Raw genomic sequence first — 24,458 nt, 5'->3', positions numbered from 1 at the left:
TAGGCATCGGGTCTGTCTACTGTGATGTCAAAATTGTTCAGTTGGAGAGAATTATCTGATCAGATGAAAAAGTTGGTTAGATGTGTGGACTACATAAGTTGGTCAGACGAGTTGGACAGTTGGGTAGTTGGATGAAAGTTGGTCAGGAAATGCATATGACACTGTGACAATAATTCTATTGACATGTCGCAGCCTCGTTGCCGACAATATTAAAATGCTACTTAAAGCCTTTTAACAGAGTTGCTAATATAACTTTAAACATTCTGTAAAATGGTTTCAGCAGCATTTTAACATTTTCAGCATATTAGTGCGAGCAACGAGGCTCCAACATATGCAGTGCTGACAGTAGTTGTCATACCCTTGGTTAGATGTGTGCCAGCTTTACCTTAATAAAACACAGTCAATAGATTAACTTAAACCTGAAAATGTTCAATCACTGGTAATGCTCATTAGATACAGGCACAGTAATAGCCACCCAGCCTTTGTACATACACCTCTTATACTAACTGCTTCCTGTCTTGTAGCATTCCATGAAGTTTCCGTATATCCCAAGAAAGAACTTCCTTTCTTCATACTCTTCACGGCCGGTCTGTGCTCCTTCACAGCCATGTTGGCTCTCCTTACACACCAATTCCCAGAGCTCATGGGAGTTTTCGCTAAGGCTGTGAGTATATAATTTACTTTATAGGGACATGTTCTAGTTTGTCATTTAATGCATTTACTGTGCTACAGAAAAGGAATTTAATAGTATTTTTTAAATTAGATATTTTTTAATTCATGCAATTTGTATTTATTGCAGGAATAGCTTTATTTAATTTACTGGGACATATTCTATAACATGGAATATATAACCATGCAAAACAGATGTAATAAGTATGGCGAGAATAAAAGCACCTTCTCTTTAAAATTTGCCTTTAAGACAGATTCTTTATTAGTGAGAGAATTATTTCTATAAACACTAATGCAGCATTTCCTTCATAATGAAGGCAGCACAGGGTAGTTACAATGGGGAGCCTTTATGTGGATGAGCCCTTGCTCTAATTTGTGATGTCAGGTTTTAAGTTTACTTTTTGCATTTAATCCTCAATAGTGTTTATTGAAATGTTCAAAACATTGAGTAAGGAATACAGGAGAAAAGATTAGGGAAGTACCATGTGTAATACAAATACATACATTTATCAAATATGATTACATTGGGACCTGCAAAAGTACATAGTAAAATTACACAGCTACAGTATTTCTAGGATAGACTGTTTGCAATGGGGCTCGGACCCTTCTCCATCAGTAACAAACCACTTGACCAACGGTTAGGAAGCAGAGATGGAAATCTTGGATTGCCTATATGGCGCCTGAAAAGTGTTTGTGAATAAGAGGATAGGACAAACTTCATGATATATGCCTTACTGACACATAATCCGTCTAATCAGGACTTGCATATTGTGTCTTAGGGGTCTGTGTATCAATATTTGTGGTTATTATCTGTCCAACTCAAAGGGGATATTTTTATTTTTAATGAAAATATCCCCGCTATGTACAAAGGGGAACTCTCAGGGACAGCGGTTGCGGTAAGCGCTGTCCCCACGAGTTATATCCCTGGCAAATTGTGGCAGTCTTTTACAGAAGTGAGACTTCCCCAGGGAAAGCGCCGGCCAGGGGCTGCGGGAGAGATATCGACAGATCTCTCTCCTGTCCCAGGAGCCTCACATAGGCTTACAGTAGTTTACACAATCTGAAGATGATCTAAACTACCAAGGCTAAACTCTGAAAAGCTTCACTTTTTGTAGTTTAGTATATAGGGGTCAGATCATAGAGCCCATTGATAATAATGGGGACTGCGATCTGCAGCACTAATTAGCACTTTGCCAGAGATGTCTATGAAATCTCCTGCATTGTGCTATCAGTACATAGGAGCAATACATTAAATTATGCAGAAACTGCAGTTTTATGTATCAAAACAGTGATACATAGGTCCCTTAATGTTTATATGCTTTCTGCACAGGCATTATAGAATCCTGGGCTTGGGGGTATGTTCATTGGGACGAACTGGTTCCCTATCATGAGAATTTAAGCCGCTTTAGTGTTGCAAGCAGTTATTTAGCAGTTCTGTGAGGCTGTGTTGTGTGATATGGAGAAAGCATTTTCCAGTGAAAACTAGGTTGGTCATTCAGAGATGGACGCAATTGCGCTTAGGAAGTACGGTACGAGATGCTGAAACAAGAAAGCATGCTTGTTTCAGTTGGACACTTATCAAGATGTGTCTTTGAAAAACAGTAGTACAGTATTTGTACCAGACACACGTCAGCAATAACAAGTCTGTAATGTCTACACTATTGTGGAGTGTAAGTATACAGTGTTAGTAGTAGAGTATATGCTAAAGTCGCATTACACTATATAAACACAATATTATGTCATAATTTATATATACAAGGGAGAATTACATTTTATATACACAAGGAGGTATACTAATAGTATTGTGTCATTCTCAAAACTTTTGGCCATGGCTGTACAAGTATTGGTTTTCACAAAGTCTGCTGCTTCAGGTTTTATGATGGCAATTTGCATATACTCCAGAATGCAATTCATCTGATCACTCATCATGACAAAGTCCCTCTTTGCCATGACAATGAACTTAATCCGAAAAACAACCTTTCCCCTGCATTTTAGCCCTGCCGCAAAAGGACCAGCTGACATCATGTCAGTGATTCTCTCTTTAACACAGGTGAGAGTGTTGACGAGGACAAGACTGGAGATCACTCTGTCATGCTAATTGAGTTAGAACAACAGACTGGAAGCTTTAAAAGGAAGGTGGAGCTTGAAATCATTGTACTTCCTCTGTTAACCATGGTTATCTGCAAAAAAACATGTGCAGTCATCATTGCTTTGCACAAAAAGGGCTTCACAGGCAAGGATATTGCTTCTAGTAAGATTGCACCTAAATCAACCATTTATCGGATCATCAAGAACTTCAAGGAGAGAGGTTCAATAGTTGTGAAGAAGGCTTCAGGGCACCAAAGAACGTCCAGCAAGCGCCAGGACCGTCTCCTAAAGTTGATTCAGCTGCGGAATCGGAGCACCACCAGTGCAAGATTAGCAGCGGCAAGTGTGTGTGCATCTTCCTTCACAGTGAGGCAAAGACTTTTGGAGGATAGCCTGGTGTCAAGAAGGGCAGCAAGGAAGTCACTTCTCTCCAGGAAAAACATCAAGGACAGACTGATATTCTGCAAAAGGTACAGGGATTGGACTGCTGAGGACTGGGGTAAAGTTATTTTCTCTGATGAATCTCCTTTCAGATTGGTTGGGGCATCTGGAAAAATGCTTGGCCAGAGAAGGAAAGGTGAGAGCTACCATCAGTCCTGTGTCATGCCAACAGTAAAGCATCCTGAGACCATTCATGTGTGGAGTTGCTTCTCAGCCAAGGGAGTGGGCTCACTCAAAATTTTGCCTAAGAACACAGCCATGAATAAAGAATGTTACCAAAACATCCTCCAAGAGCAACTTCTCCCTCCCATCCAAGAACAGATTGGTGATGAACAATGACTTTTCAAGCATGATGAAGCACCTTGCCATAAGGCAAAAGTGATAACTTAGTGGCTCGGGGAACAAAACATTGAAATTTTGGGTCCATGGGCAGGAAACTCCTCAGACCTTAATCCCATTGAGAACTTGTAGTCCATCCTCAAGAGGCGGGTGAATAAACAGAAACCCACAAATTCTGAAACTCCAAGCATTGATTGATGGCCGCCCTTTCTTGCCTAGTCAGTATGCGGCCCAGAAGTTGAGTGACAGCATGCCAGGGCAAATTGCAGAGGTCTTGAAAAAGAAGGGTCAACACTGCAAATATTGACTCTCTGCATAAACTTAATGTAATTGTCAATAAAAGCCTTTGACACTTATGAAATGCTTGTAATTTTACTTCAGTATACCATAGTAACATCTGACAAAAAGGTCTAAAAACACTGAAGCTGCAAAGTTTGTGAAAACCAATACTTGTGTCATTCTCAAAACTTTTGGCCATGGCTGTATGTAACAATATTATTAATAATGTGAAAGTCCCATTTTCCATTGAAAATGTAATTGAATACAAATGCCTCAGTTGTTTACTGCATTAAGGGGCCTATGTATCAAAGCTGGGAGAGAGATAAAGTACTAACCAATCAGCTTCCAATTTACATTTTAGATAAACAACAAGAAAAAAAACAGCGCTCAGAGTAATAACTATAAACTGATCACAATAATACAAAATTTAATCTTAAAAAATAATCATATGCACAGAGCAATAAAAAACACATGTATAGATGAAACTGTATCAACACAATAAATGGAAATACAATAAATTAAAAGGGTAAAAATAACCCAATCCACATGAACAAATAATATGTCCCAGGCAGAGAAGTTGTTCTAGGAGCATGCATCCAGAATAAAATCCATATTCACAAAAGAACTGATGATGCTTTGAAGAGAAATGTCCAGCATAAATATCTAATTACCAGTTCCAGTGTCTCTGCCTGGGACATATTTTTTGTTCATGTGGATTGGGTGATTTTTACCCTTTTAATTTTTTTTCCATTAATTGTGTTGATACAGTTTCATCTATACACGTTTTTTATTGGTCTGTCCATACGATTATTTTTTAGATTAAATTTTGTATTATTGTGATCAATGTTTATAGTTCTTACTCTGAGCGCTGTGTTTTTTCTTGTTGTTTATCTAATTGCTTGTGAGGACTGACCATCCTCCGATTTATACAGCTGCTCACTACATCATTGGATACTTACAGCACATGGTAGCGCCTCCTCAGTAACCTTGCAGGTACTGATCCTTTTTTCATACTACTCTAATTTACATTTTGCAGGCTGTGTTTTAAAATGATAGTTAGGAGCTGATTGGTTGGTGATTTATTTGTTACAATTTTATCTCTCTCCCAGCTTTGATACATAGGCCCCTAAATCCAGCTGCAATTTGCTTTCTCACAGTAGTCCAAATATAATTGTCATTTAAGTAATGCTTATGGGTGCAGCTTTAGTAATACACAATTAGGAGTGACTGGATAATGCTGCCAATAGTCTCCACCATCATTATATCAGCCCTCCACTACCCACTAGAGCTGAGCTATTATAATTGTTCTGCAATCCTCCACTCAAGGGCAGAGAATATAAGTTAATAATATACTAAACTCTATCTACAGACATGTGTATGCACATTGGTCCCCTTAGCAGCGTGGAAATGCGTAGTCTTGTGCAAAAAAATTAATATACGTCCAATTGTATTTGAGCCTATAGGTGTCATGATAGGAGCTTCAGAGAGCATGATGACTGGTGTCACCCAATTCTCTTTCTCATTACAGAGTCACCTCTGAGTGGATATAACTTACATCCATATTGGCATACTAAGAATTACTTTTCTAACTGAATATATTAGAAATTGAGGGGCCCATTTATCAATGAGTTTTATCATATGCAACTTGTTTTAAAACTCGTTGCATATGGTGATGGTGCTCCAGCCAATCATCTGTTTGAAAAATGACAGTTGAGAGCTGATTGGCTTGAACAACATTTATCATACACAAGGAGTTTTAAAACAAGTTGCGTATAATAAAACTCGTTGATAAATGGGCCTGGAGTTTCTTGAGCACAGACTACTGTGTATTATTAGCATTTGCTGTGGAACCTGTCTCTCATAGAATGCCTGTCTGACTACTGGTGACTTTATGGTAAATGTTTTTTCTTACTGTTCTTTTTTTTACCTTTACAGTTCCTGAGCACTCTTTTTGCACCTTTAAACTTTGTAATGGAGAAAGTTGAAAGCATACTCCCTTCCAGTTTATGGCATCAACTCACACGAATTTGAGACTCTTGCAGCAACTCAAGCTTTACACAACACCTTAGCTGCCAACAACAAAGCATGAATTCAAAAAGAACAGTTATCTAAAAATAAATAGACTGTCTGTCCCCATATACAAACTGGTTTTGTTGTAAATGGGATAAACATGATGTTCTGGTCAATTATATTTTACCTTCGGGAGACAAGAAAAAAAACAACAACAATTCTTTAAAATAAAGTTTTGTGTATGGAGTTTCTTCCTCAGTGGTGACTTTCATGGTATGACGTTACTCCTTCCATATTGAAACTCACTGTAGAGTGAAACTTGGTAGCAGTCAACGATATGTAAAAAGTAGCTTCACAGAAATTAAACCACATTTGCAAAACTCACTTAGTAGGGCCATCCACTGCATCACCTGACTGCCTTGCTAGCAGCACCGTACCAAAATAAATGGTTATGATTCATGAGGACTAATGTGTTTCTCTATTATCTTACGTTTATTTTTCTACTACATCTCAGACCACAGAGCAGGGAGTTACCAAGCCTCTACTAATTTTTATAGTTCTGTAAACCCCAATTTAAACATGAAAAGTATTGTGTATGGGGGAAAACACTTTAATCATAAGAAGGGTATTGCAGGTCATTCAATCTCTTAATAACCTGAAAAAGACTTATAGATGTGTCCTCATACAGTATTGCTGCAGTCATGCCATACAGCCCTTCTCGGTGTGCCAGGTCCGGTACGCCGACCGTCTCATTTACCTGGAAATGCATCTTGGTCACAATACTACGATGTGACTACGATGCACCAGGAGACTGCACTGATTCATTTGTTTATGGACACATATATGTGTGTGCGACAGAGTCTGAATTTGTATACGCAGCTCTACTATGTCCCGGCCTTTTTTCCAAGCCAAGTTCTCAGTCACACACAGATATACAAGGGTTGCAGATCAAATGAATCAGTGCAGTTTTCTGGTGCGTCTCAGTCGTGCATTGCAACTAAGATGCATTTTCGGTAGGTACTGTAGGCTCACTTGCATGAGACGGCTGGCTGTGTATTGAGGCTGGGTGCAGGAGGACAAATCTGAAATTTGACATTAATATTTTAGAATTTGGGGTTACAAAAACATAATTTTGTCTTTTTGTTATGGGATTTTGTACAGCTGACATTTTGGGATTTTTTTTTTTTTTTTAACTATAGTATAAGGCAGTGGTCTCCAACCTGTAGCTCGCGGTTTTAATTTTGGTAGCTCACCCAGCTGCAGTACTGCTGAGTCAACTAGGAGGAAATGATCTCTGATGTGTGCTCCCCCATGGCGGTGACGCCATGGGTGGAGCTACAGGGAAGCACGTCAGGTGATTGCCGCAGCCTCTGTAGAAACCACCTGATGTGGTTCCAACCACAGCATCTACGCTATGGTGGAGCAAGTGACTCCCGCCCAGCCCTGCCGGAAAATCACACAGCAGCCCTGTCTATATCGCTCCTCTACTGCACGTACCTCCTTGGTGCCAGTAATGTGACATGTGCCTATGCTTACATTTTATTTATTTACAAACTATAACAATATCGCTGTAATAATTAAATGCATTTTTATTTTCTATGAAACATATTTTTTAATTTTCTTTAAATCACCTTCAATTGTTCAGCTATTTTTTTTTTTCTTCTACAATTTTAGTAGCTCTTCAGGAGGTTTCATTTTTCTAAAGTAGCTCACACCTCAATTAAGGTTGGCGACCACTGGTATAAGGCAATGGATAGCATAGATGGTAATTTTCATATTCAATTTAAATGACACATTCATGTAAGTGCAGTTTGTCCTAGCGATGATACATTTATCGTGCACACAAGTAGCGCTCTCTTACTATTGTTCTATTTCGACTTATTTTCATAAAATTCTTCAATGAACAAACAAAAATGAAAATGGAAGGTACCAGAATCTCAAACTGTTAATAAATGAAGGCATACCATTTGTGTCTGGTATGACTGTATGTCAGTTTTTACTAATTTGTCAGCCGTATGTTCATGCAATATGATTACAACTTTGCTGTTACATATTCTTTGGTATCAAACTATACTGAAATTAATACAGTGAAATGGTTTCCAAAGTCAAGTAAAAAAAAATGTGACACTTTAATAATGAATGAATGAAGCTGCAAAGCAAAGCGCCTCTAAGTTGATGACTTATGCCACTTTAGTGGAACAACTTAAACACAATTGTTTCTGGTCTCTAACGTGCACAGAAAGGAATCAAGGTGGCAAGGAAGCAAATATGTTGCACACTGATGGCTAATTATATACTGCTCACATTTTTATTTTTATTGATTTTAAAGACTATTTTGGTCATAAATAGGAAGAGGTAACAACAAAACCAGACCAATTAGGAAACAAACAAACATTGGATTACACAGTATATTTCACATTCAAGTCTACCAGCAACACCATTCTTTGATTACAGAAAATAAAGTACACTTTATAAATAGGAATAATAACTGTGGTAAGATCAGGGTTTGGTAGCCATCTCCTGGGGTAGACTGGCTGCAATGTGAAAGTGCACCTATTAGTAGCACACCTTGGTACAAGTATGCACTGCTAGACTTATTTGCAGCATAACGATAAAAAAAAAAAAAACCAGGACAACATAAGAGTAAATCCTGGTCCGTCCAGATTTAACTAAACAAATGATTCCCCCCCTGCATGGAGAAACCTAAAGTCCATCTCACAAAAAACAGTATTAGCACAGTACTTACAGCCAGTAATCAGTGATATTTACAGGTGCAGGTTTTTAGTAGTGAAGATGTTGCCCATAGCAACCAATCAGATTGTATTATCTTATAAAAGGTGATAGTTAAATAAGCAGAATGCTAGCTAGCAGTTGCTAGCTATGATAAGCAGAATCTGATTGGTTGCGATGGGCAACTCCACTTCAAAAGCCTCACACTTTAGTAAATATACCCCATAGTGTCTATCAACAGGCTTGCTGCCTGTTCCCCTTGTAGTGAGAGAGTGAGACTAGCAACTGACACACCTTATATCAGCCTCTCACTGGTTCTCTAACATATCATTTTGGCTATTAGCTTTTGTCCACCAGATACAAGCATTGAATCTTGGACACACACAGCGCAAAATTTCAACTTTTCCTGTAAATTTCTCACAAACTTTTCACCTTTTTTATTGTATGTATGTTTTTATTTCAATCACTATATTGCAGAGGTTCCCAAATGTGGTCATAAAGGCATCCCCAACAATTCAGGTTTTAGAGATATCCATGGTAGAGCACAGGTGGTTAAATCAAATTGAGTGAGGTACTAATTAAGTTAGCTATGGGCAAGCATGGATATCCTTTAAACATGGACTGTTAAGCTGGGTACACATTAGACAATGTGTACCAAGCGCTATATTGCCAGCGACGGGACACGGCGTGCGGCAAGTGCATACACCAAACTGTGTCGTGGCACCTTGAGGTGCATCGGGACACTTGCAAGGGTGCCTCAGGTTGTCTAAAAAAAAAACTTTTTACACGTCATTATGCGGTATTGTGTGTCGAATTTTGAGGACAAAAATTAATTTATTCCATTTTGGAATAAGGCTGTAACATAACAAAAGGTGGAAAAAGTGAAGCGCTGTGAATACTTTCCGGATGCACTGTAAGTATGTAGTGTAAGTGAGTGCATGTGTAATAAAAGAATATAACATTTGGTGTGTGTGTTCTGTCTTTATTTTATTTTTTTATTACAGTGGGGGTACCGGCCACCTGCTGGCACTTCTAGTTCTAAAAGTACAGGGACGCTGGGACATGTAGTCCCACTGTAAAAAAAACAATTACACTTTTTACAATTACCGCTGCACCCACCTCCCAGGGGGGGTGCAGGCTTGAGCCCAAGCCTGGGGTGGTCAGGAGATGAGGGATCCCTTTGCGGAGGAGGGTACCCCACTTCCCTTGAGATCCCTGACCCGGCGTGACTATTTTGGGGTGGTGCCCGGTGCTGGTTTTAAAAATACAATGAAGGAAATTTTGGAACTGGATCCTAATGACTCCATTGAGTTCGACCGTGCACATAGAGCTCTCCGACCGAAAGGTCCAGCAACTGATCGCCCACCAGATGTTATAGGCCGAGTCCATTACTTCTTGCAAAAGGAGGAGATCCTTCCCAAGGTCCGTAGCCTGGAAGGTGTGGAGTTTAATGGTACCCAGGCTACAGATCTTTCAAGACCTCTTGTGGCGCACGCTCCAGCAGCGGAGAATGTGGAAACCTTTGACAGAGGGGCTTCGTAAGCATGATCTTAAATCCAGACTGGGCTTTCTGCTTTCTCTCCAAGTCTCCCATGCAGGTAAGCTTCTAATTCTCCTAGACTCCTGCGGACCTTCCCAACTTTTGCACTGCCCAGGGCTTATGGAGCGTACACACGGTCAGATTTGTCAGACTTGTCAGATTTGTCAGATGAACGATTGAACGATTAAACGGTCTGAACGATTTGACCAAAGTTTTGAACGATGTGAACGATTTGAACGATTGAACGATTTTTGACTGCATTAAAATGAATGGAATCGTCCAAGTCTGACTGCAAACCCATCAGATGTCAGATATCGTTATCTGACAAACGGGAACGCGCATCGTTGATCGTCCATCGTTCAGGCATGTCAGATATGAACGATTTTCCTTCAGATATGAACGACTGAACGATTTTTAAATCGTTATCGTCCATATCTGAAGAAAAAATCTGATCGTGTGTATGCACCATTAGAGAACGTAGCTCTCACTTCCAAATGTTGTGTCTTCTAGTCTACCAAAGTGGGAATGCTGGCAACAAGTTAAGCATCCCAAAAAGAAGCCCAGTGGAGATGAATCTTCATAGGCGTCTGCAACTCCTCCTAGTTTTATGACTGATGCTTTTCCTTTACTCTGCATGTAATGTTTCTATTGCTGAGAGTCGTTTTGCCCTCTTACAGGGCTATTTCTAGTAATTATTGTTATCCTTTAGAGTCAACCTCAATTTTACTCATGCTGTAGACCACTGCAGTGAAACTACACATCCCAGCATGCACTGCCACAGTTTTGCATGGCTACCTCTCTCCATGTGGTGTCTGTCACTGCTAGGGGGTTAAACATCCCTGACCTCACCTGGTTCCTTCCATGCTGATGGGGCAGATGTTGTTCCGGTTCAAGAAACTCACTTTTATCCTTCCTCTTCTGCCCCTTGGCTTAGTAACCAATTTTACCCCACAGGGATTTCGATTGGGAGTAGTTACAATAAATCAAAGGGGGTTACTATTTTAATCGCTAAACATCTGCCTGTTTTAAATTCTGCAGTGCATAGCTTGGAGGAGGAGGAGAGATGTCTGCTGGTAAAATGCTCTATTTTCTATTTTTTACAATTGTCAATATTTATGCCCAAAATTAGGGTCAGCCAGCCTTTCTTGAGAAGGTTCTGGATAAAGTTGACTTGCTCAAGCAGGGGATCTTTGTAGTCGGTGGGGATTTCAATTGGGCACTGGATCACTATCAGAATACTTCCTTGGGCTCCTCAACTGTTCCAAGCCGTACATCAAGATAGGTAAGGCGTTTGCTTCACACTCACAGGCTGTCCAATATCTGGCAGATATTCCACCCCTCACAAAGAGATTATACATCCTACTCTAGTCCTCATCAGTCATATTCCAAGATAAATTACCTACAGCTTGGTCATAGACCGCTCCATTTGGTTCAGGCAGCATCTATCAGTGTAACAACTTGGTCTGACCACACCCCAGTGAGTCTTGTCCCTTGGGTTTACTGACCCTCAATGTAGTTCTTGGCACTTTAATGAATCCTTATTGTAGATCCCAAATAGAGGAGGCAATTGATGTCTATACAGATTGTAATCTAATTCCGGATGCACTATTTGGGAAGATCATAAATGCGTCATAAGAGGAAAATGCATTCAATTGGGTTCCTACCTAAAGAAACGACGGGTGGGGCAGATAGAGGGGCTATTGCAAATACAGGTCTTGGAGACTACCCACAAAGCATCCCTTTCCTCTGATGTCCATGTGGAACTAGTTGAGGCGCAAACAACGTTAAACAAACTTTACTGGACAAACTTGAGCAATCTTTCAGAAAATGCCGTAGTCTGTATTATCGCTGGGGCTACAACCCAGAAAAGATGCTGGCTAGGGCTCTGTAAATTCATAGAACGCTCTCCTTTATCCCCTCTATTAAAGACGACAATGATTGTGTCTTCCATGACACCTGTAAGATCGTTGAAGCTTTTTGTTCCTATTATTGATCACTATATAACCTACCTCCTCACCTGGCCTACCCTAATGGTAGTAGGAAGCAACAAGCCATTAAGGCCTACCTTACTAGAATTGGATTCCCTACACTTACTGACCTTGCTAGTGAAGTCTTAGAAAAGCTTTTTACTTTACCTGAACTTGAGGAGGCTATTAAATCCTACACCCTCCAGGAAAAGTCCTGGCCCAAATGGCTTTACTATAAATTACTATAAGGCTTTTAGGGACAAGTTAACTCCTTTACTTTTGGAGGCCTACAATACTATTTCAGACCAGCTATAGTTTACAATGCTTAAATGCGGAATGTTAAATTGGGAACTAAAGGATATAATCAATATTCTAAATGTGCTTCTAAGTGACAGGATGAGATATATACAAATGAATAGAATGTAATAAAAGAAAAATACAACGCAAAACACATATATGAAAGCAGTGTTTGAAAGAACATAAACACATGCATACAATGATATCGGGTCTGCCAGGGGAACCCCCAACACGGAATAGATGCTAACAAGCAAATAATGATCAAGCTATTCAACACTAGATAGGTATGAATGTTTTGTGTAGTAATGTACATAACGTCAAGCTTGTGCCATAATACCAATGAAAACCCCTTATTAACCCTTACAGTTGTAACAATGAGTGCACATATTCTCATTTTATCAATATGTTCAGAATAAGGCAACGAACGGTAACATTCTGAAGCATGGCATTATTTAATAACATTCAATTTGATTTTTATTTCCACTTTTAATTTATTTTATTTACTTACATCTTTGTTCTGTTGGATTATATATTTTTTTATTTATTTTATCTTATTTTACTTTTTTTATTTTTACATTTATATATTTTAATATTTTTTTCAGTACTATTATTTCATTTATTACAATGGATTATGATTATTCTATGGGACTATTAGCAATCACGTTATGGAGTTCATCCACTGCAATTTATTTTGCAACAGCAACAATATTTAATATATATATATATATATATATATATATTATGGTCATTCCTAAAGAAGGCAAGGACTCCTCACTATGTCCCAGCTATTGTCCAATCTCCCTTCTCAATGTTGACGTCAAACTGTTTGCGAAATTTCTTGCAAATAGATTGAAACATTTTCTGCCTACCCTTATCCATAGTGATCAGGTAGCGTTTTTTCCGGGCCATGAAACTCGGAACACTTCCTCCAATATTATAGTTCTCATTCACCATATTTTATCTACGGACGCTTTGCCAATTTTATTGTCTACAGATGCTGAGAAGGCGTTGACAGGAAAGATTGGAGTTTTATGTCTGGGGTGCTGAAACACTTGGGACTGGGGGCCTGATTCAGAGCCGGACGCTCTGACCAGAGCGCTCGCTCTGAATCAGGGCCCTCCTACCTAAACTTGGAGCGGCCTCTTGGACGCTCGCATAGCTGAGGGTTACCAGCCACAGCGTATGCGAGCGTCCATGATGATGGTCACGATGATCAAGACCATCGGGCTTGCGACGAGACCCTGCGGTAGGGTCTCGGTGACCGCAAGCCCTGAAGTGATTTTGGCTCTATCAGAGCCAAAATCACTCCCACTGACATCACTAGTGATGTCAGTGGGGCCGGACCCAGACGGTATGCCCACCAAAGGGCAATCAATCAACATTGACAGCACGCCCCCTTTGGTGCGAGACTTGTGCGCATGTGCACTAGGGCACAATCGACCTGCTTGCGAGCGCTCAGCGCTAGCGAGCGGGTCTGAATCAGGCCCTGGGTCCTGTCTGTTTTCAACGTATTCTTGTTCTCTACCATTTCCCCTCTGCTCAAATTAAAAAACATGGCTCACTCTCTAACTTCTTTGACATTAACAATGGAACTAGACAGGGATGTCCTTAGTCACCCCTGATTTTCTTTCCTCTGTATGGAGGCTCTGGCACGGTCAATCAGGTATTGTGTTGCAAAGTAATGAATATAAATTGCCTTTTTTTGCTCATGATTTGTTGGCCACGATCACAAACCCCATAATCTCCCTTCCAAGTCTATTTGATGAATTCAAGGTCTTTGGTGACCGCTCTAATTTTAAAGTTAATTATTCTAAGTCGGTTGCTTTTGAATATTATGGCCCCTCCTCAAATGGTAGCGAGCCTTAAAACAGCATTCCCCTGGCATGCTTCTCAACTAAATATTTTGGGTGTCACTATTACTAGAGACCTATCCTGCATATTTGAGGCTAATTTTTTTCCCTTCTTGGACAAAATACGCTTGGACTTAGTCTTGTAAGTCCAGACCCTTCTCTTGGTTCGGGAAGCTGGGTATTCTTAAAATTAACACTCTTGCCAAGATTTTATATTTGTTGCAGACCCTGCCTTTTAAGCTTCTGCCCCAATGGTTTCTAGACATTCAGGCTCTATTTAGGGACTTTGGCCCTCATTCAGAGCCACTCGCTAGTGGCAGTACGCTCGTTCCGAGCGATGTTTGCACATCTGCACATGCGTACGGATCGTTATACGCATGCGCGAACCAGTCAGTGCGGCCGAAATTCATGTGCTCGCAAAATAGCGAATGCCTGTAATAAAAGAAAAATACAACGCAAAACACATATATGAAAGCAGTGTTTGAAAGAACATAAACACATGCATACAATGATATCGGGTCTGCCAGGGGAACCCCCAACACGGAATAGATGCTAACAAGCAAATAATGATCAAGCTATTCAACACTAGATAGGTATGAATGTTTTGTGTAGTAATGTACATAACGTCAAGCTTGTGCCATAATACCAATGAAAACCCCTTATTAACCCTTACAGTTGTAACAATGAGTGCACATATTCTCATTTTATCAATATGTTCAGAATAAGGCAACGAACGGTAACATTCTGAAGCATGGCATTATTTAATAACATTCAATTTGATTTTTATTTCCACTTTTAATTTATTTTATTTACTTACATCTTTGTTCTGTTGGATTATATATTTTTTTATTTATTTTATCTTATTTTACTTTTTTTATTTTTACATTTATATATTTTAATATTTTTTTCAGTACTATTATTTCATTTATTACAATGGATTATGATTATTCTATGGGACTATTAGCAATCACGTTATGGAGTTCATCCACTGCAATTTATTTTGCAACAGCAACAATATTTAATATATATATATATATATATATATATATATTATGGTCATTCCTAAAGAAGGCAAGGACTCCTCACTATGTCCCAGCTATTGTCCAATCTCCCTTCTCAATGTTGACGTCAAACTGTTTGCGAAATTTCTTGCAAATAGATTGAAACATTTTCTGCCTACCCTTATCCATAGTGATCAGGTAGCGTTTTTTCCGGGCCATGAAACTCGGAACACTTCCTCCAATATTATAGTTCTCATTCACCATATTTTATCTACGGACGCTTTGCCAATTTTATTGTCTACAGATGCTGAGAAGGCGTTGACAGGAAAGATTGGAGTTTTATGTCTGGGGTGCTGAAACACTTGGGACTGGGGGCCTGATTCAGAGCCGGACGCTCTGACCAGAGCGCTCGCTCTGAATCAGGGCCCTCCTACCTAAACTTGGAGCGGCCTCTTGGACGCTCGCATAGCTGAGGGTTACCAGCCACAGCGTATGCGAGCGTCCATGATGATGGTCACGATGATCAAGACCATCGGGCTTGCGACGAGACCCTGCGGTAGGGTCTCGGTGACCGCAAGCCCTGAAGTGATTTTGGCTCTATCAGAGCCAAAATCACTCCCACTGACATCACTAGTGATGTCAGTGGGGCCGGACCCAGACGGTATGCCCACCAAAGGGCAATCAATCAACATTGACAGCACGCCCCCTTTGGTGCGAGACTTGTGCGCATGTGCACTAGGGCACAATCGACCTGCTTGCGAGCGCTCAGCGCTAGCGAGCGGGTCTGAATCAGGCCCTGGGTCCTGTCTGTTTTCAACGTATTCTTGTTCTCTACCATTTCCCCTCTGCTCAAATTAAAAAACATGGCTCACTCTCTAACTTCTTTGACATTAACAATGGAACTAGACAGGGATGTCCTTAGTCACCCCTGATTTTCTTTCCTCTGTATGGAGGCTCTGGCACGGTCAATCAGGTATTGTGTTGCAAAGTAATGAATATAAATTGCCTTTTTTTGCTCATGATTTGTTGGCCACGATCACAAACCCCATAATCTCCCTTCCAAGTCTATTTGATGAATTCAAGGTCTTTGGTGACCGCTCTAATTTTAAAGTTAATTATTCTAAGTCGGTTGCTTTTGAATATTATGGCCCCTCCTCAAATGGTAGCGAGCCTTAAAACAGCATTCCCCTGGCATGCTTCTCAACTAAATATTTTGGGTGTCACTATTACTAGAGACCTATCCTGCATATTTGAGGCTAATTTTTTTCCCTTCTTGGACAAAATACGCTTGGACTTAGTCTTGTAAGTCCAGACCCTTCTCTTGGTTCGGGAAGCTGGGTATTCTTAAAATTAACACTCTTGCCAAGATTTTATATTTGTTGCAGACCCTGCCTTTTAAGCTTCTGCCCCAATGGTTTCTAGACATTCAGGCTCTATTTAGGGACTTTGGCCCTCATTCAGAGCCACTCGCTAGTGGCAGTACGCTCGTTCCGAGCGATGTTTGCACATCTGCACATGCGTACGGATCGTTATACGCATGCGCGAACCAGTCAGTGCGGCCGAAATTCATGTGCTCGCAAAATAGCGAATGCCTGCTATTTTGAGTGACAGAATGAGGCGTATGTGGGTGGTAACAGGGGAAGGTGCTTGAAAACGGGGAGTGGAGATCCGAACGCAGGCGTGCTTTAAAGGTCAAAACGGGCGTTTTAAGGGTGTGCATAATTAATACAGCAGCGTCATTGACCAGGTCACTGGGTTATTTTATAGCCAGAACTGCTCGCAAAATTGTGGTAGCAAAAACCAACCACAAGAATAGCGAGCAGTTCATACGCTGGTCGATGTACTCGATTAATCTAATAAATAGCGGACATGACGTATGGTGCGAGCGGCCAGGGGGCGTTTTTAAAAAATAAACGAGCGTATGTTTTGCTCGCTCGTTCAGACTTAGAGGTGTGAACAGACTGCAATTTGCGAACGGATCATTTGAATAGCCACCCCTTGTTTTTGAATGAGCGAGCGCAAATAGCGACCGGCTCTGAATCAGGGCCTTTGTCTGGGGAGGATGGTAGGCTTTGACCTGATGTTTAGGCAAAAAGATAGGGAGGGTTGCGTATCTCTAATATCCAGGATTATTATCAGACCTGTCTCCTTCATGGGATTTTGCAATGGTCTAGGGCAGATACAACCAAACAGTGGGTGCAAATTGAGGACCAAGCATTAGCGATCCCCTCCTCTATTGCTCCATGGCTCCCCACCCTCCCATCCTACTATAGGACCCACCTTAATTGGTTGGAAAAGGTCCCCCTCAATATCATCACTTACTTCCTGTCGTTTTTATTTACTAAACGATTCCCTTCTGCTATTGACATCAGGGTTTTCCAATCCTGGTATGATGCTTGACTTTTCCGAGTCAGACAGTTGGTGAGTGAAGGACGATTTACATCTTTCAATTAGGTACAGGAGAAGTGGAACTTGTCGCTGGGAGAGCATTGGTTCTTCTCTGGCCCTCTGCTTGGTTCCTACTCCTTTTGAACAAGTATGTGCCAGTTCTGCCATCCCGACCCATGCCATTTCTCTGACTTATAATCTGTCTGTAGATACTAGCCTATCCCTCCCTCATTTTACTACAATTGGGACAGTGAGATTGGTGAAGAATTGGGTGATGACAAATGGGAAAAAAATATTCAGATTATCCCATGCCTGCTCTTTCAGTGTTTGTGTAGTGAAAACACAATATAAGTTGCTCTCCCAGTGGTACAGATGTCCTGATACCCTTTCTAAGATGGGGATCGGTGTGCCTAATATTCATTGGTGCTGTTCCAACGCCCTGGGTAACCCATTTCACGTCTGGTAGCATTGCTCCACTCTAACCCTTTTGGAAAGAGGTGCTTGACCTTTCTGCTAAAAGTTTAGGAAGGGGAATCTGACCCTATGTTTTGGTTTTTTATCTATTATCCAGACCCATCTTGAAAAAAAAAAAAATCCCTGTTGTGTCATTTAAATAATGCGGATAAATCAGTTATTCAGGTACAGTGGCTCTCCTCCAACAATAATGAACTGGTTTATGAGAAAAAATGGAATGTCCTATCTCTCCTCATCCACAGACATGCAAAAAGCAGAATTACCAAGACATAAAACATTCTGCTTGATAGCCATATTACAGAAATTGCAGGTTTAACTGCTAAGTCTCCCAAAAAAACAATTATATTTACATCCATGGTAGAGGCCGAGGTATGATTAAAGGATGTAAGGAAGGTGCCAGAGGAGAGCAATAAGTTGTACAGGTGGGCAATATAAAAGAGTTGGGCACAGACCTGAGATTGGGGTTAAGCGGGAAAAGGTTGGCAGTTCCTTTGATGGAGAGCTGAAGTAATTAGATGCCTTGGCAATAGTTTGGAGATGAAATGGGTGTCAGAATGAAGTTAACTGAGGAAGGTAGCAGAGGGAATTGAAGGTAGCAAAGAGGAGGCAGTGGTTGTAGGTCTCATATGAGGGCTTGAAGTAGGATTGCTTAGTGAGTGAGAGCAAAGTTTTAGAAATGAGAGAATGAATTTAAAGTGGAGGAAGTCAGCATAAGACTTCCTCTAGAGGCATTCAACAGAGCAAGAGCACTTTTAGAGAAAGGTAATATCAGTGTGCCAAGGGTTGGGAGGGAACATTGAAGATTGATGGCAACAGATTCAAGGACAATAATGAGTGCATAGTCATGGGAGAGAGCTTGGCAACGGTATTTAATGACTGTGAGAATGGATTCTAATGAGGAGAAATGGATGGGGTTAAGGATATCAAGAGCAGTTTTTGGAGTGGGGTGGAAGGGTAATACTGAAAGAGAGTAGATGGTGGTCAGGGAGGGGGAAGTTGGTTTGGAAACCAAACCAATAACTGGTAATGAGTGGCCAAATGAGGAGATTGAGAGAAATTTGGAGAGGTTATTGATCAGGGTGTTAAAGTCCTCCAGGATGAGAAAGTTGAGGTCCGAGGAAAGGGTCCTTCTGGAGGTAAACATTTTATGCTGAACTTACACTTTATCCATTAATCTATGTTTAAGAAGTCATCAACCTGAAACAGAAGGTCTCTAGTGAAAAACCCAAATCTCAAGAAAGAGTAGAGTATATGTCTTTACCATTACGCTGCTGGAAGATATCATAAAGAATCCCTTTTAGCGTGTGTAACAATATCAATTCCCAGATACACCTTGGTAGATCTTTACTATGGAGACCTATGCTTCAGCTTCCTAGTTGGCATAAATGGATTATTGTGGAGAAAGTGGGTGGGCACCCGATCAGTATGTGCATGTACATCTCAGGACATGCCATTCTGCATTATTATACAGATAATTGGTCTCCTTAATCAGAGGAAATTTTATTTTGAATACTGCCAGGATCAGGAAAAGCCAGGGCCAAATTAACAATGGGGCGGATGGAGCTACAGCTCCAGGCCTCTAGATAAAAATAGGCCCAACAACATGACAGCACGATTACCAGCTGCCTAACTGGCCATACATTTTAAGTATTTAAATAGTTTTTCTAGTTTTCCCCCTAAAAAACATTACACAATTTTTCTATTTCTATGTAGTTAGGGAGACATTGTGTCTCATAGTGTAGGGGATGTACACACCAAGGTGACTTTGACCACACCCACACAGCACCAATCACAGCTATTCCCCATCTCAGTATAGGCCCTTGAACAGTTTCAGCTCCAGGCCCATGTGGGCCTTACTCCGGCCCTGGGAAAAGCCACAAATCATTTATATGTAGGTGCTCTGGTGAAATTATAATAATTGGTGCAGATATTTTAATGGTTGTCTTCTGAAGCTCCGATTACTTTGCGAGTTTACGGATGTGGAAAAAAAATTCTTCCAAATTTGGTGACTGTAGTGTACTACTGGCAGAAAGATATGCAAGAAGATTTCCCCCCCCCCTCCCAGATCCACCCCCAGCTGAGTTGCGCGCAGCGTCCCCTCTGTAGGGTGCGGTGCTGTAGAGTTTTGAAAGAAGGTGTGGCCACTCCCCTGGTACCCAATACCATCCCCACACTTTATCCATCTTCCATACCATTCCTTCCTCCTCTTCTTCTTCAAGAGTCACTGGTAGGTAGAACCAATGCTGTAGGCAGCTAATCATAAGTGCCTTACAAAGTACATAAACAATAGGGGACCAGTGACTTACAGAAACAATACAATACAGGACAAGGACATGGATGATATACATAGCTACATTAGCAACCATAACACCCACATAAGCAGCCGAGCATAAGCAACCAAGTGTTAGGTGCCCCAGTGGTGAGTAAAAAGTAGATGAAAGTAAAGTAGGGAGGGTAGAGGGCCCTGCTCGTAAGAGCTTACATTCTAAAAGTGAGGGGCAGACAAACAGGTGTGACACAGATGGGGTAGACGGGGAGCAAGGAGCATGTAGCAGTGAGTTAGGATGACAGCTGGAAGGCTTTGATGAAGAAGTGGGTCTTGAAAGCCAGTTTGAATGACTGTAGCGAGATGGAGAGTCTGATGGGGAGAGGGAGAGAGTTCCAGAGGTGGGGAGCAGTGCGGGAAAAATCTTGGAGGCTGGAGTAGGCGGAAGTAATCAGTTGGCATGAAAGGCGGCGTGCATTAATTGAATGAAGAGGGCGAACAGGAGAGTGAAGGGAGATGAGATCAGAGATGTAAATGGGAGAAGATTGGGTGAGAACCTTAAATTGGGTTCTGAAAGGGAAGTCGAGCCAGTGGAGAGGCTTGTAGGAGAGGGGAGGCAGATGTAGAGCATTTGGAGAGGAAGATGAGCTGAGCAGCAGCACTGAGGACAGACTGGAGAGGAGAGAGATGGGAATTGGTGAGGCCAGATAGGAGGAGATTACAGTAGTCCAATCTGGAAATGACCAATGAGTGTATGAGGGTTTTAGTAGGATCCTGAGTGAGATAGGGTCTGATCTTGGAAATATTTTTGAGATGGAAACGACAGGACTGCGAGAGGTTCTGGATATGTGGTTTGAAGGAGAGGGATGAGTCCAGGATAACTCCAAGACAGCGCACTTTGGTGCTAGATGAGATAGTTGTGCCACCAGTTGATGAAGAAATATCTGTACGCTGAGCCTGTGGTTAGCTTAAATCAATTAAAGAAAGCCAATGCAATCTGGAGAAGATTGGACATACCCCTAGAACTGCCCAATAAGAAAAATCACTCACGAGCAAGAACCAATGGAATTATGTTTGTCTGTCTACATTGTTGTTATCATGATCTGTAAGGTATATAGCCTCATCCCGACCCCAGTTAGGAGCCATTCTTCTTCTTGGATGACCGCAGGCTTCTGGATTGATGGCTGTAACTGGGACCGGTGCGCTGGCGTATGTATATTGACTGTACCATATTGATTGTAACCTTTGCACTCAATTGTCTAGATCATAGTGCGTAAAGTACCTTTTTCTTTTATGCTAAATAATAACTTTTGTGCTTCGGAACCACAGTTAAGGTCTCAAAGTATTTATTGATGTGAGACTGTTCATAATGCTAATTGGTGTCATCTATGGTGTAGAGGTTATAGGCAGGATTGCATAGAGGTTTTAATTAGGTATCAATAATATAGAGGGAGAATAGGAGAGGTCCAAGTACAGAACCTTGGGGAACACCTACTGTAAGAGGCTGTGGGGGGGGGGGAAGAGGAGTCATGAGAGGAAATAGAAGGATCGGTCAGAGAGGTTGGAGGACAGCCAGGTGAGGGTAGTGTCAAGTAGACCTAGGAGTGAAGGATATGCAGCAGGAAAGGGTGGTCCACAGTGTCGAAAGCACTGAGAGATCTAGGAGAATAAGCAGAGAGTAGTGGTCTTTAGATTTGGCAGCAAGGAGGTCATTGCCGACTTTCGTGAGAGCAGTTTCAGTGGAGTGGAGAGAATGGAAGCCAGACTGAAAAGGGTGAAGGAGGGAGTGGGAGGAAAGAAAAGCGGTAAGGCAGTTGTAGACAATATGCTCAAGGAGTTTGGAGGCAAAAGGGAGGAGAGAGATGGGTCTGTAGTTAGAGAGAATGTTAGGATCAAAGGTATGTTTTTTAAGAATCGGGCAGAAAGTGCCTGATGAGAGGGCAGGTTCAGGAGGTGGGCAAGATGGGAACAGGCAGAAGGAGAGAGGTAGCTGAGGATGCGGGAGGGGATAGGATCAAGGGGGAGGTGGAAGGGGGGGGGACCGGATGAGGGTCATGATGACTTCTCCAGATACAGGGAGAAGGATGATAGAGTTGGTAAAGTGGATGGGGAGGGGTGATTTGGGAAAGGAGGTGGTGTAGTGATGGGGAACTGGTTGGATATGATGTCCTGACTTATGGAATCAATTTTAGATGTAAAGTAGGTAGCAAAGTCAAGGGCAGAGAGCAAGGAGGGGAGACGAGGAGGGGGTGGGCAGAGGAGGGAGTTGAAAGTGGTGAAGAGACGCTGTGGATTAGAGGACTGAGAGGAGATGAGGTTCTTGAAATATGACTGTTTAGAGAGGGAAAGGGCAGCACTGTAGGATGAGAGCATAAATTTTAAATGGAGAAAATCTGCCTTATAGCGTGATCTTCTCCATTGTCGCTCGGCTGTTCGTGAACACTTTTGCAGGTATCTAGTGCATTTGGAATGCCAGGGTTGAGGAGAAGATCTGCGAGTGTGAGTAGTGATTGCTGGAGCAACAGAGTCCAGAGCAGAAGTAAGGGAGGCATTGTATAAGGAAGCAGCTTGTTCAGGGCAGGAGAGAGGGAGGATAGGGGAGAGAAGTGAGTTAAGCAGGGAAGAAAAGGAAACCATGTCGATAGCCTCAATGTTACGCTTACTGATGGTGGCTTTTGGAGGTAAAGGAGGGGAAGGAGAGAGGGACAGGTTAAAAGAGAGAAGGTGATGGTCATAAATGGGGAATTGGAGTATTCAAATATCGCAATGGTGAGTGAAGATCAGATCAAGCAAATGCCCACTTACATGGGAGGGTGAGGAGGACCATTGGGAGAGGCCAAATGAAGATGTGAGGGTGAGGAGTTTTCAGGCAGAGGATTCTATGGCGATATCAATTGGAATATTGACGTCACCTAGGATAATAGAGGGAAGGTCTGAGGAGAGAAAGTAAGGGAGCCAGTAAGCAAAGTTGTCAAGGATCTTGGGGGGAGGGCCAGGGGGACGGTAAATGACAGCTATTCGGTTGTGTACTGGCTGGAAGAGGCGTATAGCATGAACTTCAAATGTAGAGATTGTAAGGGATGGTTCAGAGGGTATGGGTTGGTATGAGTAACTGGGGGATAGAAGGTTTGTTGGAGATATGTCAATGAGATTATCAGGGTTGCTGTAGCTTAATTTGGGAGGCCGAGATGAAGAGTATAGTGACAGTGCAGGCTCCAGTGCTAGGAGGGGAACCTGTAGAAGGTGGACAGGGAGGGAGATTATTGAGATGTGAATGAAGGTGAAGTGACATGGAGATGAGGGTGGGTAGAGAGATTAGCAGTGAGATAGTAGGACCCCGGTGGAGTATAAGAGAATGAAAGTGCCTTCCTCCCCATCATCTCCCATTAGTCCAGACAGAGGAGGGCAGATAAGGGGAGGAGGAAGTGGAGGAGACCAAGGGGAAAGGATAAAGGTGGAAGCAAGGGGCAGAACAAAAGATTAGGTAGACACTGAGTGAAGGGGGGAGTTAAAGAAAACATGGTCATGGTAAGGTAAATAGGGGAAGAAAAAATTTAAAGTAGTAATGAAGAAAGAATGTAAGAGAGTGCAGATTTCCAGAAATGCAAGTAAGAGTACAGTGTGGGAGAATTGTCTGCACAAAAAAGTTTATTAATGGGTATAATCAAAGCAGAGATTTGGTGGGAGCAGAAATTGAATAATAAAGTAGACAGTGGTAGGAATTAGATGATGTAAGACTAGGCAAAATAGCGAAGGTAAAAATACATTATTAGAGAGGTAAACTGAAATTAACACAGATACAGTATGCAAGTAAGATTATATATAAAGCACAGAGCCAGCACAAATAGTAGCAAGTGAGGCACAAGGTTTGTGTAACCACCAAACAGGGTGTGAATGACATACATTGATGAATAGAGGTACAGTTGTATCCAACATCACATAATTGAACCTAAGGATAGCACCATTTTCTGATTTTTTTTTTTTTCTTTTTGGTCTTATGCACTAATGCTGCTTTGAGCATGATGATTAAGCCAGAGGTTCCCAAACATGGTCCTCAAGGCTCCTCAACAGTTCAGGTTTTAGAGATATCCATGGTTGAGCACAGGTGACTTAATTAGT

The 24,458-nt window shown here is 41.5% G+C and overlaps 1 protein-coding gene across 3 annotated transcripts in view; it reads left to right on the top strand.

Moving 5' to 3' along the window:
- Positions 1 to 6,369, top strand: part of ST7 (suppression of tumorigenicity 7) — a 122,915-nt gene extending 116,546 nt beyond the window's left edge. For 2 of the 3 annotated variants that reach the window (XM_088456233.1, XM_088456250.1), the window contains exons 14-15: positions 525 to 664; positions 5,752 to 6,368. In XM_088456233.1, the coding sequence (XP_088312359.1) occupies positions 525 to 664; positions 5,752 to 5,847 (236 nt within the window). In that variant the 3' untranslated portion in view covers positions 5,848 to 6,368. Of the gene's footprint in view, positions 1 to 524; positions 665 to 5,751 lie in introns of all 3 variants that reach the window. The other variant, XM_088456242.1, reaches the window with a different exon arrangement.
- Positions 6,370 to 24,458: the final 18,089 nt, after the last annotated feature.

Source organism: Taudactylus pleione, unplaced genomic scaffold, assembly GCF_031769625.1.
Source record: "Taudactylus pleione unplaced genomic scaffold, aTauple2 ptg000041l, whole genome shotgun sequence".
Classification (NCBI taxonomy): domain Eukaryota; kingdom Metazoa; phylum Chordata; class Amphibia; order Anura; family Myobatrachidae; genus Taudactylus; species Taudactylus pleione.
Note: the sequence above shows the minus strand (reverse complement) of the source record. Positions and strands in the feature narration are given on the sequence as shown.